The sequence below is a fragment of the Sorex fumeus genome, unplaced genomic scaffold, assembly GCF_029834395.1.
Source record: "Sorex fumeus unplaced genomic scaffold, SorFum_2.1 ptg000014l, whole genome shotgun sequence".
Lineage (NCBI taxonomy): Eukaryota > Metazoa > Chordata > Mammalia > Eulipotyphla > Soricidae > Sorex > Sorex fumeus.
This window is the reverse complement of record NW_026606071.1, coordinates 27761772-27781831: the sequence shown is the minus strand read 5'-3', so window position 1 is coordinate 27781831 and position 20060 is coordinate 27761772. Positions and strand designations below refer to the sequence as shown.

Sequence of the window (20060 nt, the reverse complement as noted above, 5' to 3'; positions counted from 1 at the left end):
ATGTTTGCCACTCAATGCCTCTTTTGCAGACCACAACACCCAAAAGGAGAGAGAGAACACAGGGGATTGCCCTGCCACAGAGACAGGGGGGATGGGGGAATGGGGGTGGGAGGGATATTATCCATGGTGGTGGAAAATGGGCACTGGTGGAGGGATGGGTATCTGATCATTGTATAATTGAAACCAAAGCACAAAAAATTGTAAATCTACAACTTTAAAAAAAAATAAAATAAAATAAAGGGGAAAAAAAAAAAGAAAATAAATTATATCTTGATCTATCCTAAAAAAAAAAATAAAATAACATTGACTCATGGTATTAATGCCTTCTTGAGTCATTAGATAATTTGCTCATACATTGAAAGGTAATTTTGTTTTAGATTTAATGATTTAAAATAAATTTTATGCTAGTGCATTTATATTAGGAATCTTGCTATAAATGTTGAGTATTTTGTCTTAAAATCTAAAAAAATAGGTAATGGATTATAAGACTATATATGTCTTAGGGATGCAGCTTCACACTCTACAAAATACGCATTTTGTACTTTCAAAGTTGATACTAGTTTTTGGTTTAAAGTTCAAACTATTTTGCTTTTTTAAATTCGTACTGTGTCCTTTGTATCCAACTGTGAACTTGGGCTAAAATATTTCATTCAACTATACTGAATTAGTTATTAGAGTGAAGCTAGGGATTTGTTTTAATACTCTGCTCTTCTTCTGGGCTAATTATTCACACACACTTGATCAGTGATCCCTGGTGACTTAAAATGTTTCAGATGCTGTTTTTGGAGGTAGGTGACCGTATGTCAGTGTTTCAGAGTAGAAATAAGAAATTAATCAATAAACTTTTTTGCAACACTAAACAAATGTTTAAATTGGTTTGTATTGGTTATTTTGAAAGTCACTGTCACTGTCCTCCCGTTGTTCATCAATTTGCTCGAGCAGGCCCAGTAACGTCTCCATTAGAGACTTTGTTGTTACTGTGTTTGGCATATCGAATACATCACGGGTAGCTTGCCAGGCTCTGCCGTGCGGGCGAGATACTCTCGGTAGCTTGTCGAGCTCTCCAAGAGGGGCAGAGGAATCGAACTCGGGTTGGCCATGTTGGCTGCGTGCAGGGCAAACTTTAAAAAATGTGTGGCAATTTTAAAATAAAGTATTATTTTTTTTAAAAACATGAAATATTTTAGGATCGTTTTCATGAGTGACTTTTGAAATTCTCCTAATGTTAGATTAACTCTATTGTATTCTTTAGTAATTTTCAAGAGCATAATCTTATTTTTATATAGACCAAAAATTATAAAATATAAAATTTCCAATTTTCTGAAGTGAATGTGAATCACATGTGTAATGAAAATGGTTGTCATTCTTGTATAGAAAAGTACTGTTTTAATTTTGGGGGTTATGTTAAATTTTGAGAATAATTTAATATGTATTACATATTTTAAGTTATAGTACCTTTAATTATTACGATCACAATCATCCTGTTGTTCGTCGATTTCCTTGAGCAGGCAGCAGTAACGTCTCCTTCTTCCTAGCCGAGATTTTTTTTTTAAAAAGATGGGATTTATAGGCACTGATGATTAATATTCACATCTTTCCCATTCTTATTCCTCTCTTTTTTTTTTATTAAAAAATTTTTAATAGTGAGACATCATGAGGTACAGTTGCAGACTTACACATTTTTGTGCTTGGGTTTCAATTATACAGTGATCAAACACCCATCCCTCCACCAGTGCCCATTTCCCACCACCATAGATTCCAGTATCCCTCCCACCCCCTATCCCCCCCCCATCCCACCCTGTCTCTAGCCCTGAGATTTTAGATTGACACTAGCCCTGAGATTTTAAAAGAGCCATTTCAGTGCTCTTTCAGGATTAGGAGAATGAGACCCATCATTGTTACTGGTATTTGGCATATTGAGTACGACACGGGAAGTTTGAATTATTAGGATAAAGGTCATTAAATATTTAAGATAACTGAAAAACTGAATTGAATTAGGAAAAATATTGAGAAAAAGCATGGCATTGGATTCAAACCTTAGTCCTAACATTATCTCTTATCAAGTTTATGATAATTGATCAAACTTCTAAATATTTCTTTGCTCCAATTTCCTCAACTGTAAATTATCATAATTATTGTAGAATCAGTAACTTTTCAAGATTTATTTTGCATATTATAAATATTAAAAATATTGTTAGTACCTAATATAGTGCCTGGCACTTAACAGTAAATACTAATAAATTATGGCTTTGTTTGTTGTTAATTTGTCTGACTCAAAATATGTTTTTTTTAATTATTTTAGAAGATGGGAACGAATAAAAAATTGTAATAAAAAGAATATAGACGGCTGGAGTGATAGCACAGCACGTAGGGCATTTGCCTTGCATGCAACCGACCCGGGTTCGATTTGCAGCATCCCATATGGTCCCCCCTCCCCCCAGAATTGCTAGGAGTAATTCCTGAGTGCAGAGCCAGGAGTAACCTCTGAGCATCGCTGGGTGTGACCCCTCCCCCAAAAAAAAGAAAGAAAGAAAAAAGAATATAGAAAAAGAGATGTTTATTGCAGTGTATATTTTATGTAAAATAAATGGGAACTCAGTTTTATAATTCATTGTTACATCAAAACGTGTACTAAAATGTACATTTATTTATTTATAAGAATGTAGTCATTTCATCAGAATAAGAACTGAGATTTTACTTGTATTTTTTGTTTAGCACTAGTAAAAGATGGACTGTTTCTTGCAGAGTGCACAGTTGACCGAGATCATCAACAGTTTGATCGCCCCTCTCAACTTGTCCCCCACTTCATCACCCCTCTCAAAATCCTGCAGCCATAAATGTCTGGCTAATGGCATTTCCAAAAGGTAGGTATTAATGGGAATTCTTTCTACTAAGTTTTTTCACATTTTTGTTTTGTTTTAATCTTTGAAGAGTAATAGTTGCTTTCTTCTTAATTATTCTGTTAGAATCAGTAACCATAGACATTATTATATTCATTAAACTTTTATAATTAAGGTAACTATGAATTTGAGAATGAACTAGAAAAGTTTCCAGGAAGTTTTATGTTTCTTGGGGGGGAAAAACAATACAATGCATTTGTTATAGAAATACTGCTTTTCTTGCTTGCTATACCATCTACATTTCCTTTTATATTTTTAAGGTTCATATTGCCAGTACATTTTTATAAAAAAAAAAACAGTTTGGTTATAAAAGACTGGTAGGTGTCATTCATAATATTTACCTTAGCATTTAATTGTTATGTATCTTAAAATTTGTAAGTTTTTTAATACAAAATTTCTATAGTCATTAGCAATTTTTATATTAGAAAAATTAAAAATTAACATAAAAATTAAAAATTAGCATAATGTTTCCTAACAGTATTTGGGAACAATGTATAATCTTTAATAGGGAAATGCATTTATCTTTTATTTTGCATGTTTTTCTTTTTGAACTTTTCCATTTAAACATGCATTTAGAATTAAAGATTTGAATTAGCTATCATGTTTTGTGTACTTCACCTAATTTGTTTCCATATAAAATTGTAATGTGAATATCTTTGCTTCACTATAAAGGATTGTATAGTATAGTATTTGAAATATTTTTATCGTTTAATATTAAAATATTTTAAATGTATCATAGGGGAAAATACATGCCATGGTGAAAATTATGCTATATAAATGGGCTGGAGCAACAGCACAGTGGGTAGGGTGTTTGCCTTGCACGCGGCCGGGTCAGCCAACCCAAGTTCGATTCCTCCGCCCCTCTTGGAGAGCCCAGCAAACCACCAAGAGTATCTCACCTGCATGGCAAAGCGGGGCAAGCTACCTGTGATGTATTCGATATGCCAAACACAGTAACAAGTGTCACAATGGAGACGTTACCGGGCCTGATCGAGCAAATCGATGAACAATGGGAGGACAGTGACAGTGACAGTGGATATAAATTAAATCTTAAAATACTGTTATGTGAATTTTTTCTAATGCTTTATTTTTTTTTCTAATGCTTTGTCTTTAAAGTCTAATTTTAAATAATTTTAGTTTATTTTTATTGGATCATTTATCCATTGCTCTTTCATGTTTTCAGTTCTATTGCTTTGATTTTTTTGGTGTTGATTTTATATTCATTATATCACTTATAGTTTACTTTAAAGATTCTGATATGTGTGTAGGGAGATTATGGTATAAATTGTGAGAAAATCATTAAGATTTTCTCTAATTAAGAAAATCATAATTATAAATTGAGCTATAAGCACCATCAGATATATGTATAAGCATTTTAGTTTGGGGATAAGCCCTGTTTAGATATATTTTATTTGTCAAATCAGCCACTGTACTATTATACATGTGCCTGCATGTTTATGTGTGCATATATATATTTTTTTGTTTGTGTTGATGTGTCCTTGTTTTTTTGCTATTTGTTATATACTACACAATTATATGCTATATACCATATAGTCCATCTTAGGGATGTAAAAATGTAAAGATGAAAGTCTCCAGTTTATTTTTTTATTGTTTGGGGCTTATACCCAGAGGTAATCAGGGCTTCCTCATGGCTCTTTGCATCAGGAATCATTATTGGTTGGTCTTGAGGTACCATATAGTTTGCTGGGGATTGAAGCTGGGTTGATCACCTGCAAGGCAAGTGTCCTACTTGCAGTACTATTGTTCCAACCCCTAAAATCTCCTGTTTTAAATTATTATCTCTAGTAGGTAAAGTATAATTTATAACGTATACTGTCAATAAAGTTGCATGCAGTTGTTTGAATATTTTTTTTATTTGCTTTTGTCTTTGGACCACACCTGTCAGTGCTTAGAGATTATCCTTACTCTGCATGCAGGAATTACTTCTGGAGGTGCTTGGAGTACCATATATGATGCTGGTTCAGCCATGTGGTGCTTAGGTTACCATATAGGAATTCTAATCAGCCACGAGTAAGGCATACACTCTGCCCAATGTGCTATCACTCCGGCCCCTGAATATTTTTGTTTTAATAGTTGTCATAGTTGACTTTCGTTGTTTTTATTGTTTGGAGAGTCATACTCAGTGATGCTCAAGGGTTAATCCTGACTCTGCATTCAGGAGTTACTCCTGGTGGTGTTTGGAGGACCATATGGGATGCCTGGAATTGAACCCAAGTTGATCACGTGCCAAGTCACTTGCTGTACTGTTATTGTGGCCTCTAGTTGTCATAGTTGAAAAATATAACTCAATAAAGGTAATAAACTGAAATCAAAGAAATATCATCTTTACTATCATTACTAAATAGTTTTTTTCCATCCTGTAAATTAAAACATAAGATGACAAAAAAAAACCTAAAGATATAAAAATTTCAGCCATTTTTTTTTCAATTCGTTGTTTTCCAAACTAATTGGAGGTTTTATTTGACTTTTTTGTTGTTGTTGTTGTTGTTGATTGGTTGTATTTTTTTTTGAGTTCTTAAGAGATATTTATCTAAAAGAACTGAAACAAGAGACAAAGGGCAAGAAGTTTACAAAGTATATTCTAAGCAGAATTGCTAGAAGGTGTATTTAGAAAGTTTTCAGAGGTTCAAAATAGAAAAAATTGAAAATAGAAAAATTGAAAATAGAAAAAAAAATTCTACAAATTTTTGTGGTATTTTAGTGTGTATTATTTTTAATTATTTTTATTATTTTTTAACAATCAACATTTTCAAAATATTTCTACACAATTTGAGTTTCTTTAAAAAGGATTTATTATCTTTGCCTATGTGAGGCCCTGAATTTGATCCCTGACACTGAAAAAAAAAAGAAAGAAAATCACATACAGAGAACAAAAAGCATTTATTTGGGGGAAGAGGAAGCTACTTCAAACTGCTATAGCATATGCTTGCCAAGCACATGTTCTTAAGTTTAGCTCCTGATACTTGATGTCCCCCAAAGCTACCAGGCATAGCTCTGGTGGCTCCCAAACACTCTCAAAATCACCATTGTGGAGTTTAGCACTGCTGAATCCAGAAGCACCGTGTTACTGGGCCAAAGAATTGAAGCGTAAGACCCAAACGCTGAATTGCCTGGCCTACACAGCTAGACCACGTATCGCTGCAGTGACCCCTGTACCCTCAGCACACTGCTTCATAGGTAGGGAAAAATGGAAAACATAACCTAAAATACAATTTTGGGAGAGAATAGAAGCTGTATTGCTCTGTATTTCTTCACATGTGAAGCCCCTTTCACTGTTCAGTTCCCCCACCCCCAAAGCGTTTGTTTCTCAGGTGGAGAGATAGCGTAGGGATTATCACTATGTACAACGCACTTACCTTGTACATAGCTGACCTTCCTTCAGTGCCTGGCCCTGCAAATCGTCCCAGAGCACAAAGCCAGAAATAAGCTGAGAGCACAGCTGGGTCTGAGACAAAGACTTAAAATTTATTTTGATATTGTTGTCAAAATAAATTTTCCTTTGAAAGTATATAGTGTATTTCTTTTATAACATTTATTCCAAAATGTAATATAGCAGCTTTTTTTGAAGAAAGCCTTTTCCAGCAGTGCTTGGTTCTCTAGGGGCCACTCCTAGCAATACTAAGTAAGTAAGCCGGGCTGAGTTGGACTTAACAAGTATCTGGACCAGGCGATGCAGTGTTGCTCTCGTAGACTGTGCTAAAGGTGCGTAGGGCCACCACCCCTATGCCCACTGGTGTTTTAGGGGTCTATGCTGTACCAGGGATTGAACTCAGTGCCTTCAGGGATGGGTTACAACACTTTGGGCTGTTGTTCTGCTCTTGAAATATAACTACTTTTTTTAATCAAAGAGAAAGTAAGCAAACTTAGAATATTAGAGGTCCTGCCTAAATGTCAATTTTTATTTTTAAGAATGTTTTGCAGTGCCAGAGATCTTTAGTTGAATGTTAATTCTATAGATCTAACATTTTGTATTACATTTGAGGGGCTGGAGCGATAGCCCAGTGGTAAGGTGTTTGCCTTGCACACAGCCAGCCCGGCTGAGCCGGGTTTGATTCATCTGCCCCTCTCAGAGATTCCGGCAAACTACCAAGAGTATCTCGCCCGCATGGCAGAACCTGGCAAGCTACCTGTGATGTATTCAATATATATTCAATATGCCAAACACAGTAACAACAAGTCTCAAAAAAAAATGGAGACGTTACTGGGCCCCCTCAAGCAAATCGATGAACAACGGGAAGACAGTGTTTGTTTTTTGTTTGTTACATTTGAGAACATTCTCATAGATTGTAACAATCTTTGTAGTATGTGACTGCTATAAAACATAATCTTATAGTAATATATTAAATAGTTTTGGTTTAAAGATACAGGTTGTAACACAATGTAAAATTTATGTATTTATAATACTTTTACCCTTGGAATATAATAGTAAAATATTCTAGTTTTGCTTCTTATTTCTTGCTATTTTTCAGTAGTCAATATGTTCTACTGGTCTGTAGGGCTCTCTTTATTCTGGTACCAGGCAGTTGATTATTTTACCATTGTATAGTTCAGAGTTGGGAAATGCAATATCTCCCATATACTTTTTCCCCCCCATAAGTTACCCTTTTTGGTTAATAGTAAACTTAACAATTCATATTTTCTTTGGTAGTTCAAACATAATTATGACCACATCTTTATGGACTGTTGATTTTAGTAACTGCATACTGTAAAATGATTTACTTAGTAATCAACATATTTGATGTAGGATTTCATTGTACCAAACTTTAGAATGGAATTTTAAATAGAATTTAGTTTTAAATATGAACAGATCTGTCTTTATCCTCATTTCTTGTTGGGGAAAATTGGCATCAACCAAAGAGTCACAAGAAAATACATAATTTTAAACTCTGATCAAGTGTTTTCAGAGCATTGTGACAATAGGCAACTTTACTGTTCACAGATAAGTAATGGTTTACTTCCTGGGTTGTTGTGATAATCAAATGAGAGAATAAATGTAGTATTTATAATTTTATTTTAACTTGTTTATTATCTGTCTTCGTGAATAAGGATCTATGTTCCATAAAAGAGGAATTTGGGGTTTGTTTACTAACTACTCTTTTCTTAGCATCTAGATCAGTAAGAATAATATTATGGGCAAAATAAGTATTTATTTAATGAATTATGTGCCTTTTAGAGTTTCTTGATCATAGTCAGCAAACTGTAAAAATACATTATTCATATTTGTTTTTTTCCCTCTTATGCAGTTATGCTATGTCCTGCAATTCTGCTTCTTGTTACTTAATTTTATTTTAGGCTAGAAAGTTAGATAACTAAAATATTGTCAGTATCATTATCGGTGAAACCTGGAAATAGAAAAGATCTCTCTGAACTGTTAGTGTGAGAGTTTTTGTATATCAACTGTTTGAAAGCTTTTTTGTTGTTGTTATTATTTTAGAAAATTGGTAATTCTTCCTGCATTCTGGTTAATTGAGTTTACAGATAAGTAATCTCATAAGTGAAGTGTTGAAATATTCTGGTAAAGCAGTTTCCTAGTAATGCATATGTATTCTAGCTTTATACCCATACCATACCTTATGCATATTGTTTTTATTTGATGCAACATTTTAAAAGGATGGGATTGGGGATGTGGCTGAAGTGGTAGAACACATGCCTTGGACCTGTGAAGGTCTATGTTGATCACCTTTGGTTCCATGTAGTGCTAACAGATGTAGGCCCTGAACCCCATGCACCATGACCACTATAACAATAGTACATTTGAGATCATTTTTATGGCATCCGAATGGTCTGCTTTCAGAATGCCTTTAAAGTAAATTCACTTGATTATTTCTTAGAATACTCTTTTGTCTACTTACTTATTCATTGATACTCAGCCACCATCTATTACTTAATAGCAGTACCTCTGAGAAGTGACACAATTGGGTTTTGGCTTTTATTTTTCAGCTTTATTAATTTTGTTACCAGGCTCTAATATATGTCACCAGGAACTGAATGAGGCAATTGAGTTTTCAAACAAATGGAGCATTTTATCATTGTATAGATAGGTTTTAGCTTTTATGATGAACAAAATGTTAATGGATTCTTATATACCTCATGGGGTTTATCACCAAGAAATTGAATTTCTAATTGAAATAATGTCAGTTTTTGTTGTTGCTTGGGTTTGTTTTAATGAGTCACAATATTATATAATATTAAATTCTAATTAATCATTGCCATGCTGTTTATATCTAGTAATAGTAATTATCTCATGAAAATGAAACCATTATTTCTAATTGAACATCTTAATTGAAAAAAGCTTGGCAATTAAATTGCAAAGCTAATAACACATAAAGAATTCCTTTAAACTTAGAATATTTTTAATAGTTACTTCTCAATTATGGGAAAATAGTGTTAGTATCTCCTATGCTCAGTCTATTGATACATTTTTGGATTACTGTAGATGACATTGTTAGTACATGATATACTAACTAGATTTGTGACATCAGTAAGAAAATAAAAACTTCCCTTGTTATTTTTTTTAAAATATTGACAGCTGGAATTTTTTTGGTAAGAACCTTACTCTTCATGGACTATTGAGATTAATAGCTGTATATTTGTAGAAGTATTTATTTAGTAATCAACAAATTTTTCAAAATGTGCATCTTTTTTTACTGGGCCCGCTCGAGCAAATCGATGATCAACGGGAGGGCCTTTACCTTTATTAATTTATAATTTTTAAATTTTTTTAAAAAAATTGTATTAGTGAATCACCATGAGGTACAGTTACAGACTTACCAACTTTTGTGCTTGTGTTTCAGTCATACAGTGCTCTAGTACCATCCCTTCACCTGTGCACATTCTCCACCACCAATGTTCCCAGTATCCCTCGCCCCCTTCCCATCCCCCAGCCACCCTGCCCCAACTCTGTGGCAGGGCATTCCCTTTTTTCTCTCTCTCCTTTTGGGTGTTGTGGTTTGCAGTAGCGGTATTGAGTGGCCATTGTGTTCCATCTATGGTCTACTTTTTGCCTGCATCTCCCATCCCAAGCGGTTCCTCCAACCACACTTTACTTGGTGGTCCTTTCTCTATCTGAGCTGCCTTTTCCTCCAGTATGTGAGGTCAGCTTCCAAACCATGGAGCAAACCTCCTGGTACTTATTTCTACTATTCTTGGGTGCTAGTCTCCCATTCTGTTACTTTATATTCCACAGATGAGTGCAATCTTTTCTATGTCTGTCTCTCTCTTTTTCAAAATGCATATCTTCTTGTAAGAAAAACAGTTTAGAGATTATCTTGATGAATCTGAACCATATATCCCCTACTCTAGCCTAGGTGGAAACATTTGACAATCTTTGCGTCTTAATTCTCAGAAATTTTTTGCATACATCATTCCAATACCACATTCATCACTGAAAAGTTTTTTTTCTTCAGCAGTGTCCCCAGGGACCCTGTAAAACAACACCTAATCTCATGTAATCTCAGTTCTATTGGCAAAATCTCTAGTTCCAATACTTTGGCAATTTGTTGTTTCCTTACTATGTTTCTTTATACCCTCCATGTGAGAGAGATTTTTTTTAAAATAAAGTTATTGTAAAGATAGTGACATGTACAAATGTACAGATGAAAAGCTAAACAATTGAAATTTCATAAAATTGTAAATCATAAGTTGATAATATTTTTCAAAAACGTTTTATAATTATATAAGTTTTGAAATGAATAGAATTTTATATGTGAATGTATTTTAAAACATACCTCGCCCACATAGCAAAGCCTGGCAAGCTACCTGTGACATATTCAATATGCCAAACACAGTAACAGATGTCACAATGGATATGTCACTGGGCCCGCTCGAGTAAATTGATGAACAATGGGAGGAGAGTGACAGTGACAGTGACAAATTTACAATCTAGTAAAAGTAAAAAGAGGATAATTTTTTTTTAAATGTTAAGGGAAGATCTAAATAGGTCTATCACAGTCACGATCCCATCATGATGGAACACACTCCCCCAGGAGCTGGAGCAATAGCACAGCGGGTAGGGCATTTGCCTTGCACGTAAGCCAACATGGCCGACACAGGTTTGATTCCCAGCATCCCATATGGTCCCCCGAGCACCGCCAGGAGCAATTCCTGAGTGCATGAGCCAGGAGTAACCCCTGAGAATCGCCGGATGTGACCCCAAAAGAAAAAAAAGGTCTATAAAAGTATAAAAATGTGTTTTATCTTCTAAAAGGAATATTGGCAATTTATAAAAGGATATATTGCCTTTATGTTAGAAAAATGTTATACATAATCTTAAGTATCTTCATTAATAAGTAAAAGAATGTAATGAAAATCTCTAGAGATTTAACAGTCTCCTGAATAGATAACACAGCATTAGTATAAATGAAACATTAGCTATTGAAGGAGTATGAAATCTCTTAGTTAACTAGGAGTAAACAGACCTTTCTTAATCTAGTAAGTGAAAATCATAAATACCATGAGTGAATGCCATGCTAAATCTCAAAGTGTTGTATAGTTTTCTTGTCCTTGAACTCCTGCAAAACTGGCTTCATTGCAATGAATTCCCTAAGCTATTGTCTGTCCATTAAGCTAATGTATCATTTCTTTAAATCTGAATGATAATGAACAAGGAATCCTATAGACTTTCATTTGAATATATCTTTTTGAACCTTTCTGCTTGCAATATTGTGCCTGTCTTTGGCTTTTGTCATTCTGGTTATAATGTGTCTTGGGATATTTCTATCTGGATCTGTTTTCACTGGCACCTTTTGGGCCTCTTGGACCTCAGTGGCTAGACTCCTTGACTCTGGGAAATTCTTGTCTATGATTTCTCTAACCAGTGGTTCTTCATTGAATTTGCTTTCCTGTTCTTCAAAGACTCATGATTTTCCTATTCCCTCCCCCCCCCCAATTTTTAATTTTATTAAATCACCATTGTCACAATTCTAGGTATCACTGGCTCACCTGTGGTAGCTCAAGGGTCCTCTTGGTGCATTTGGGGCCAATCACTGTCCCCCTCAGCTGGCCGACGGCAATGGGCAAATGAAGGAACAGGAGCCACAGGCTGGTTGGTAATCAGTGGCCATTTATTCCAGTCTTACAGCATTAGTTATATAGAAATCATGAAGGGTTGTGGGTAGCAATTACACATAGGTGTGGTTGAACATTATCATACAATAAACAGATGTAAATCCCTTCAGGGGAAGTTCTTCTAAAGGATTTATTTAAGGACACATCCATATAAGGGCTCAGCACTGCGGATTACTAGGAGCTCTCCCAAGGGTAGCATTTCATCTAAGAGGATATTGCTTTCTCCTTTCCTTAGCTAGTAATCCATTTAAACAATCAAATTTACTTTTTACTAATTTTTCTAGTCATTTTGTATGAACACAATAAGAAATATAGTAAGCTATAATGGTGGTTGTTCCTGGGGACATCTCGCTATATATCCCAGACTACAGTTCTCAGCCAGCTTAGTATTTTCTAACCCCAGCAGGATTCTCATTCAGTTACTTCTTTTTGAGCCATGACAGAGTTTATTCGTAGACTATGCTCTTAACTTGTTATACTTCTGATTGACGCTTAGCCTGTCCCTTTTCAATGTCAGGATAGTTTATAGCTTGTCCTGGGTCCATCCAAGTTCCTTGCTGGGACCCCCCTCCCCCTTTTGGAGTGTTAGGGAGTAAGGGCAATTGAAGCTTGTTAAGTAAATATGATGGATATCCAGGAACAAATATTATTTGGAGTCAATTAACTATGATTAAAAGCATCACTAAAAAAAAAATAAAAGCATCACTGTATCACTGTCATCCCCTTGTTCATTGATTTAGTTGAGCAGGTACCAGTAATGTCTCCATTCATCCCAGCCCTGAGATTTTAGCAGCCTCTCCTTACTTGTCTTTCCCAATGCTGTCTTATTGGAGGCTCTTTCAGGGTCAGGGGAATGAGACCTATTATTGTACTGTTTTTGGCATATTGAATATGCCACAGCTAGCTAGCTTGCAGGCTCTGCCGTGCAGATAAGATATTCTCGGTAGCTTGCCGGGCTCTCCGATATATATACATATATACATATATATATAATATATATATATATTCCCTCTATGATTTGTTGCCTGCTGTCTGAACCCCATCAAAGATGATGTGGTAATTATGGAAAATGGGTAGGGAGTGTCTTATGATGCGTCCAGGAATATGTTCACTTATATGTGAGGCTCAACCCAAGCGTGTGGAAATCAGCCTGGAGTGTGGTGGTGGTTGGCTAGTGGAGGTTGGCTGCCAAGCCTGGGTTCCTTGGGGTGGGGAGGGCTCTCATCCACCCCCGTCTGGGGCACCCTGAGTGAAAACAGCCTGGTGTGGAGTCCGGTGGCATGGTTATGGGGGCCTCATTTTTTGCTCCCTCCTGGGAGAAGCAACCATGAGTAAGATTAAAAGCATAGCATTAACAAAAGCATAGCATTAACTATGTCTACACAAAAAGGACAATGCTCTAAAGTAAACTATGCAAAGGACATAAAGGAAAAGAAAAGCAATATTTCATTTACATATACAAGGTCTGGAGCCCTCAGAAGATTTTATCTACAGGTTACAGGGTCTGATTTGGGGGTATTTGTGATTAACAGATAGGGGATGAAGAGCACAAAGGATAGGTTAAAGATAAGCACTGAGGATTAGGAGTGCCTGATGGAATTGGGTGTGCCTGATAGAATTGGGAGCACTGTGATGGGTGTAACTCAGTAAACCTAAGCTCTCTGTGGGATGAGCAAGGACAAACCAATGTTACTTCTGAAAATGCCTAGAACTATAATCCGAGACACCATGATTTACAAAGTTAATCATAATTGGATTTTTTACATACTAAGTTCCATCACTTATCCCACCATCATTGTTAACTTCCTTCCACCAGTTTCCCTTACCTTCCCCTCCCACCCCCAGCCTCAGCCTGCCATCTTAACAGGCACCTTTTAAGTTTGGTTATTAAAGTTTGGGTTTCTGTATTTGACTCTGTGGTTTGGATATTTTGCCCCATCATTCCTTAATACCACTGGTGTACCTGAATCCCCTCAACCCTTGACCCTCTTGCTTCTCATCTATGTGTTCTCCCTTTCCCCTTAATTCATTTCTTCTATTGTTCTTCTTGACCTCATCTCATAGTTCTCTAATGTGCTGCTCATTTTCTTGCACAATTTTTTTTCTGTTATTTTCTGGAGGTTTCCTGCATCTCATCTCAGAGTTCCTGAGTCCTTTCCCCAGCTACTGTTATTCTGGTGCTCAGGCCTTATTGTGGGTTTTTTATTTTGGTTTGATTTGGTTTGGGGGCTACATCCAGTGGTGCTCAATGTGTGCTCTTGGCTCTGCACTCAGGGATCACTCCAGATGGAGCTTGGGGACCAGGTGGGATGCCAGGATGGAAACCAGGTCCACCATGTGCCAAACAGCACCTTACCCACTGAACTATCTCTCTGGCCCCTCTTGCGTTTTTTAATATCACCAACCACATTCTTCATTTCTGTCCTTTCTGAATGTAGTTTTCTTATTTCTGTTCTCATACTTTGATCTGTGCCATCCCCCCTTTGAGCTCATTACGCATCCTCAGTATGGTGTCACTGAAGTCATTGAGAGTTTGCAGAACTGGCTGATACAGGTATAGCCTGCAGTGCTACTGTTTTCACTCATTGAGCTTGATGGGCTTCTACTCATTTTCCTCATTGTGTTTGCTGTTTTCCTGAGATGCTGAGGGTTAATCTTTGTAGTTAGCCCCTTCTCAGTCCCTGAGGAGTTAAGGTGGGTGTTACTCTCTTCCTTCCCTACAGGTCTTCACCCAGTGACAGGAAGCATAAGTGTGATTTGTGAGAAGGAGGATGAGTAGAGGTATTAATTTCACCTGGAGGGCTGGAGAAGCAAATGGAGGTTTATGAGGTGTGGTGGTAGTCCTGCTGAGATGGCATAGGATGGCATTAGGCTTACTTGGACCCAGCTGGAAAGGAGAATTAACTTTCGGTTTCAGAAAGCCTCGGGGATATCAGTCTGGAGGTCAGCCTCATCTGGAATGTTGTTGGAGCAAACAAAAGCAAAAACATATTTAAATAAAAAGAATAAAATTTTAAACTGTCTATTATAATCTGCTAGCTACCTTAAAAACTTGAAATTATTGTGCTTAGTGACACAAAATTGTTGAAACCTTTAACTTTTCACTTTTATTTAAACTAGGTTATGAGCCTAAAGCCAGATCAAATGTTGTATGTTATCTTTCTTCAGTAAAGAGATGATGGTTCTCCTTCTTTCGGGTCTAGCCTTCTGTCAGGAAGAACGCTAAGAACTCACAGCTAAAGTTGCAAATAGAGGAAAGGGTTATCTAGCTTTTACTTTAAGCATCTAGGAAAAGTAGCACTGTCCTCCTGTTGTTCATCGATTTGCTTGAATGAGCATCAGTAACATCTCACAACAAATTGTGAAACTTGTTGTTACTGTTTTTAGCATATCAAATATGCCACAGGGAGCTTGCCAGGGTCTGCAGTGTGGGTGGAATACTCTCGGTAGCTTGCTGGGCTCTCTGAGAGGGACGGAGGAATAGAACCTGGGTTGGCCATTTGCAAGGCAAACGCCCTACCCGCTGTGCTATTGCTGTTCTTATTGTATACTAAAAAAAAACTGCATGTACCCAAGATTCCAGTTGCTTTTAAACAAACTGACAACATAAAAACAAAAAATAACTCCCTAGACTTGGCAAAAGCTATTGTGATCACTGGCGAGAAAGAAAGCATGGCATAGGAGGGAAGTAGAGGGATTTTTTTACTGGTGGGGTGATACTAGAACTTTAGTGGGGAGGTTGTATTATAACAGGTATGTGTGAAGCTAAACTCTTGAAATTCCATAATTCTGCGTATCAATTATAAATCAAATTTAAAAACACAGGCTGGAAAGATAATAGGGGCAGAAAGGAGCTTGCTTACCATCCGGGTTCTATCTGAGGACCCCAACATGGTGCCTGGAGTACCACCAGAAGTGATCCCTGAACACAGGCCCAAAAATAAGACCTGAGCACAGCCAGGCGTGGCTTAAAACCAAAAAACAGCAAATCAAGACCAAAAAATTAAAACCTGATGCTTTTTGCTTATGGCTTTCACTCATTCAATAATTCAAGGATTATATTGTTCCACATTTTTCATTAGGAAAATAGAATTTCCACACAAATCAAGAAATACTGTTTGGATGTTCTTAACTGTAAAATTTATAGAGGAAATATTTTTAAAGTTAATTTGCAAATTACTGTCACATAATACCAAAAGAAATATATACTATTTTGAAATCATTTAAACTGAGGGACCAAATAAAGGAGAGGGCTTTATTTTATGTAGTTTAAGTAGTCACTATAATTAGCCTAAAGATGTTTCTAACTTGCTGAACAAAGGACCTCTTTTATGTTTGGAATCTCTCCCTACTATTCTGTATCCAAGCTCTCCTGACATTATCAAATCTAATACTTGCCTTATTTCTGATCTTGATATTTTATGCTGCCCACCTGTCCTACCCAATGCCTAATTCGATACTGGTTATCATCTGTGCCTTCCACTTACCCTTGGCATAATAGCCAGACTTTTTAGCTTTTCATTGCAAGTTATCACTTGTACTAATACTCTTTAAAAAAAACAAACCACTGTCACATAAACAACATTGAGTTACTATAAAAAATTTGGATATTCTTCTCTAATTATTTGTACATATTCAGTATTAGTTGTATATATGGTAGTCACCAATAACATACTGAATTATTCCTCTATTTGGTTTCATCTACAGATGCCATCTGTTTCTTAATGTGTATAGCATTCTTGAATCACTTTATATACAAGAATATTGTATATTATACATAAGAATATTATATACAAGAATAACAGAATATTTTGTAGCAGCGATAAATATGAATCACTTCCAGTAATGCTAATTGAAAAAACCTATATTGTAGTTATCCTTTATTTTACTTGAGCCATATAACACATTTAGAGTATGTATGTTGATAATCAGTATCACTTATAGCAGATTAACTTACTGATATCAGAATACTAAATTGATAAGTTTTTCTATATATAACTGATTGAAATTAGTACCTATAGTACCTGAAAAGCATAATTATTTATATATGTATGTATAAGTGTACTTTTATTAAGGTAGCAATTAGAATTAGCTTCCTCCTCACTCCAATTTTTATTACTTAAAGATTAAAAATTAATATAGAGTAATTAAATTATACTTATTTTCATATATGGTTTGTGTAATCTTTTTATTATGCTATGATTGTGACTTTTATGTCATCAAAGTTTAAGCATCTAAAATATACTAGGATTTCATCTTTGCTTCAGAATTTGCTGAAATGGTTTGTAGAACTTATTTAAGAGCAACAAATAATATAATAGTAAACTTTAGACCTTTTAAAACCTTCATCTTGTGTTATTCAACCCATATATAAAAATAATTTGGTACAGTTACAACACTGTAATATATGTGATTATTGCTTTCCAATAAACAGTTACATTGCATTAGTGAACTTAAACATTTTTTAGTATATAGGGTATCTGTTTCCAGGAGTAAAAAAAAGATATAATTTTACAACTGGAATTTATAATGCCCAACTCATATAGTTAATTTTCTATCAGTTGTTACCACAGAGTTGCTAAAATTAATATTTTTGTATCATAAAAGATCAAAGCATTTACATTTAGTTTTCTTTGTCTTTGTTTTCTTTTATTTCTCCCACTCCCCAATCACTTCATGGCATTTCAGTACTTCAGAGAATATAGATGAGCTCTCTTCCTCCAGTAGCTGGTTACTTAACCAGAAGCACAGTAAGAAAAGGAGAAAAGATAGGACAAGATTGAAATCTCCATCCTTCACTGTTACGAGCACAGCAGCTCGAACAAGGCCGCTTCAGAGTTTCCACAAACGAAAGCTCTACAGACTGAGCCCTTCCTTTTATTGGACTCCACAGGTAAGGTGTCACCTTCAAGAAAACATAAAAAACATTTTTACAGTTAGTATATTTCATGTACAAGTGGATATGCATTGTGTTACAGTTATGAGAAAAATCACATATAGAAATCTTTACAATATTTTTCTAAATGATATTAATAGGCATTGACAATTTATAAAATGGCATTAAATGCGTTTTATAAACAGAGCAGGGCTATCTGAAACATCTCACTCTCCATTTTTTTAAATCCACTATTATACTTAAATAGTTAATTTTACTGATATGAGTAATCAGAATAAATAATACTATATATTTTCTTTTGCTTATAAAATTAAACCTGCGTAGAAATGTTATTTTGAAGAAAATGAGAATAATCTTTTTAGGTTTGAAATTTGTTAACACTGATATTTGCGTCTTTTTCTTTCCCTTTCCTTTTTTAGAATTTAAGTAACAAAATTTTAGATAACCCTACTTAACACTGTATAAAAATAAAATATATGCCACAAAAAGCTATTTTTGGAAAAGTTCACTTTTCATTTTTTAGCAAAATGTTGATATACTTTCTCCATTGTACAATCTAAAACTACGATCTACGATCTATCTTTCTTTCATATTAAATCACTGTGAGATACAGTTACAAAGATTTTATTGGTTGAGTTTTACTCATAAAATGATCAAATACTCATTCCTCCACCAGTGTACATTTTCCACCACCAATGTCCCCAGTATCCCTCCCGGCACTCCCACTCTACCCCGACCCCTGCCTCTATGGCAGACAATTTTCTTCTTACTCTCTCTCTACTTTTGAGCATTATGGTTTGCAGTGCAGATACTGAGAGGCTATCATGATTGGTCCTTTGTCTACTTTCAGCACACATCTCCCATACCGAGCAATTCCTGCAACCATCATGGACTTAGTGATCCCTTCTCTATCCCAGCTGCCTAGAAGTATTTCTTGATATCCTATACATGGGAAATTTATTGACATAATATTCAATGTTATTATACTAACCATTATAGTATAAATTTTTAGTGAACAAGGACTATATATTTCTAAATCTACAGGTTGTGACAGTTAAGTGTCCAGTAGTTCATGCTTAATAAATAATTGTTCAGTGCATAAAGTATTTAATGTAATATAGAGAGATCAACATAAAGCAATGGGTTGTAAGAACTTAAGAAAACAGGTGTATTTGTCATGTGTGTTTTCTCAGTTTGCATAGTTCAAGTGTCTAAATGGTACTGTCCAACAGAATTTTTGATAATGATATAACTTTTGTAAATGTCTTTGCTGGTGATGATGGTACTTACTTCATACATGTAGCATTCTACATATATAGTGTGTACAACCAAGGGACTGAATTTTTCTTTACTAATTTTAATTTGCCATATATTTATAATGGCTTCCAGAGTAGCTATAACAAGTCTAGACTTAAACTTACACGCTGACAGTAAATACAGGAGCCACTGATTCTTATTTTCTAATACTGTTTTCCACTAGATAGAGCCAGGGATCTTTGGAGAATATTTTGACTCCAAGGCTTGGGAAGGATAGGTGTAAGATGAGCATGAAACATCTTAAGTGTGACTAAGAAGAACAAAGGAGGGGCTGGGGTGATAACACAGCGGGTAGGGCGTTTGCCTTGTACGCGGCCGACCCAGGTTCGATTCCCAGCATCCCATATGGTCCCCTGAGCACCGGCAGGAGTAATTCCTGAGTGCAAAGCCTGAAGTAACCCCTGAGCATCGCCAGGTGTGACCCAAAAAGCAAAAAAAAAATTTAAAAAAGAAGAACAAAGGAAAATGTTATGGGTCTTTTTTTCAAACTTTTTATTGAGATACTAACATTTATAGTACTGTTAGTCATACTTTTTACGCAATTATCATTCTAATAGCACAACTGTGCAGTTGTTTTATAAAAATAAAATAAACTAGCATGAAGAAACTTCTATTTTTTAAATCTGGGATTATTTGAGTATCAGAATAACTAATAATAGTAACCAATGTAAAACAGGAAGCCGAGTCTATATTGCTGTGTATGTGTGAGACAGAAAAAAAGAGAGCATTAGGCATAGAGAAAGAGAAAGGGAGACCTAGAAGTAGAGAGATGGAAAAGAGAAAAAGGATTTTCTAGATAATAGAATGCTGATTAGTAAATAAACTAATGTAGACTGAGCAGTCAATCCTTGCAATAATAA

General features: G+C 35.4%; 1 protein-coding gene across 2 annotated transcripts in view; it reads left to right on the top strand.

Annotated features, from left to right (window-relative positions):
- The window catches only part of KANSL1L (KAT8 regulatory NSL complex subunit 1 like), a 129148-nt gene that overhangs the window by 69207 nt on the left and 39881 nt on the right, over positions 1-20060 (top strand). For both annotated transcript variants that reach the window (XM_056111555.1, XM_056111554.1), the window contains exons 5-6: positions 2746-2864; positions 17676-17880. In XM_056111555.1, the coding sequence (XP_055967530.1) occupies positions 2746-2864; positions 17676-17880 (324 nt within the window). The remainder of the gene's footprint in view (positions 1-2745; positions 2865-17675; positions 17881-20060) is intronic.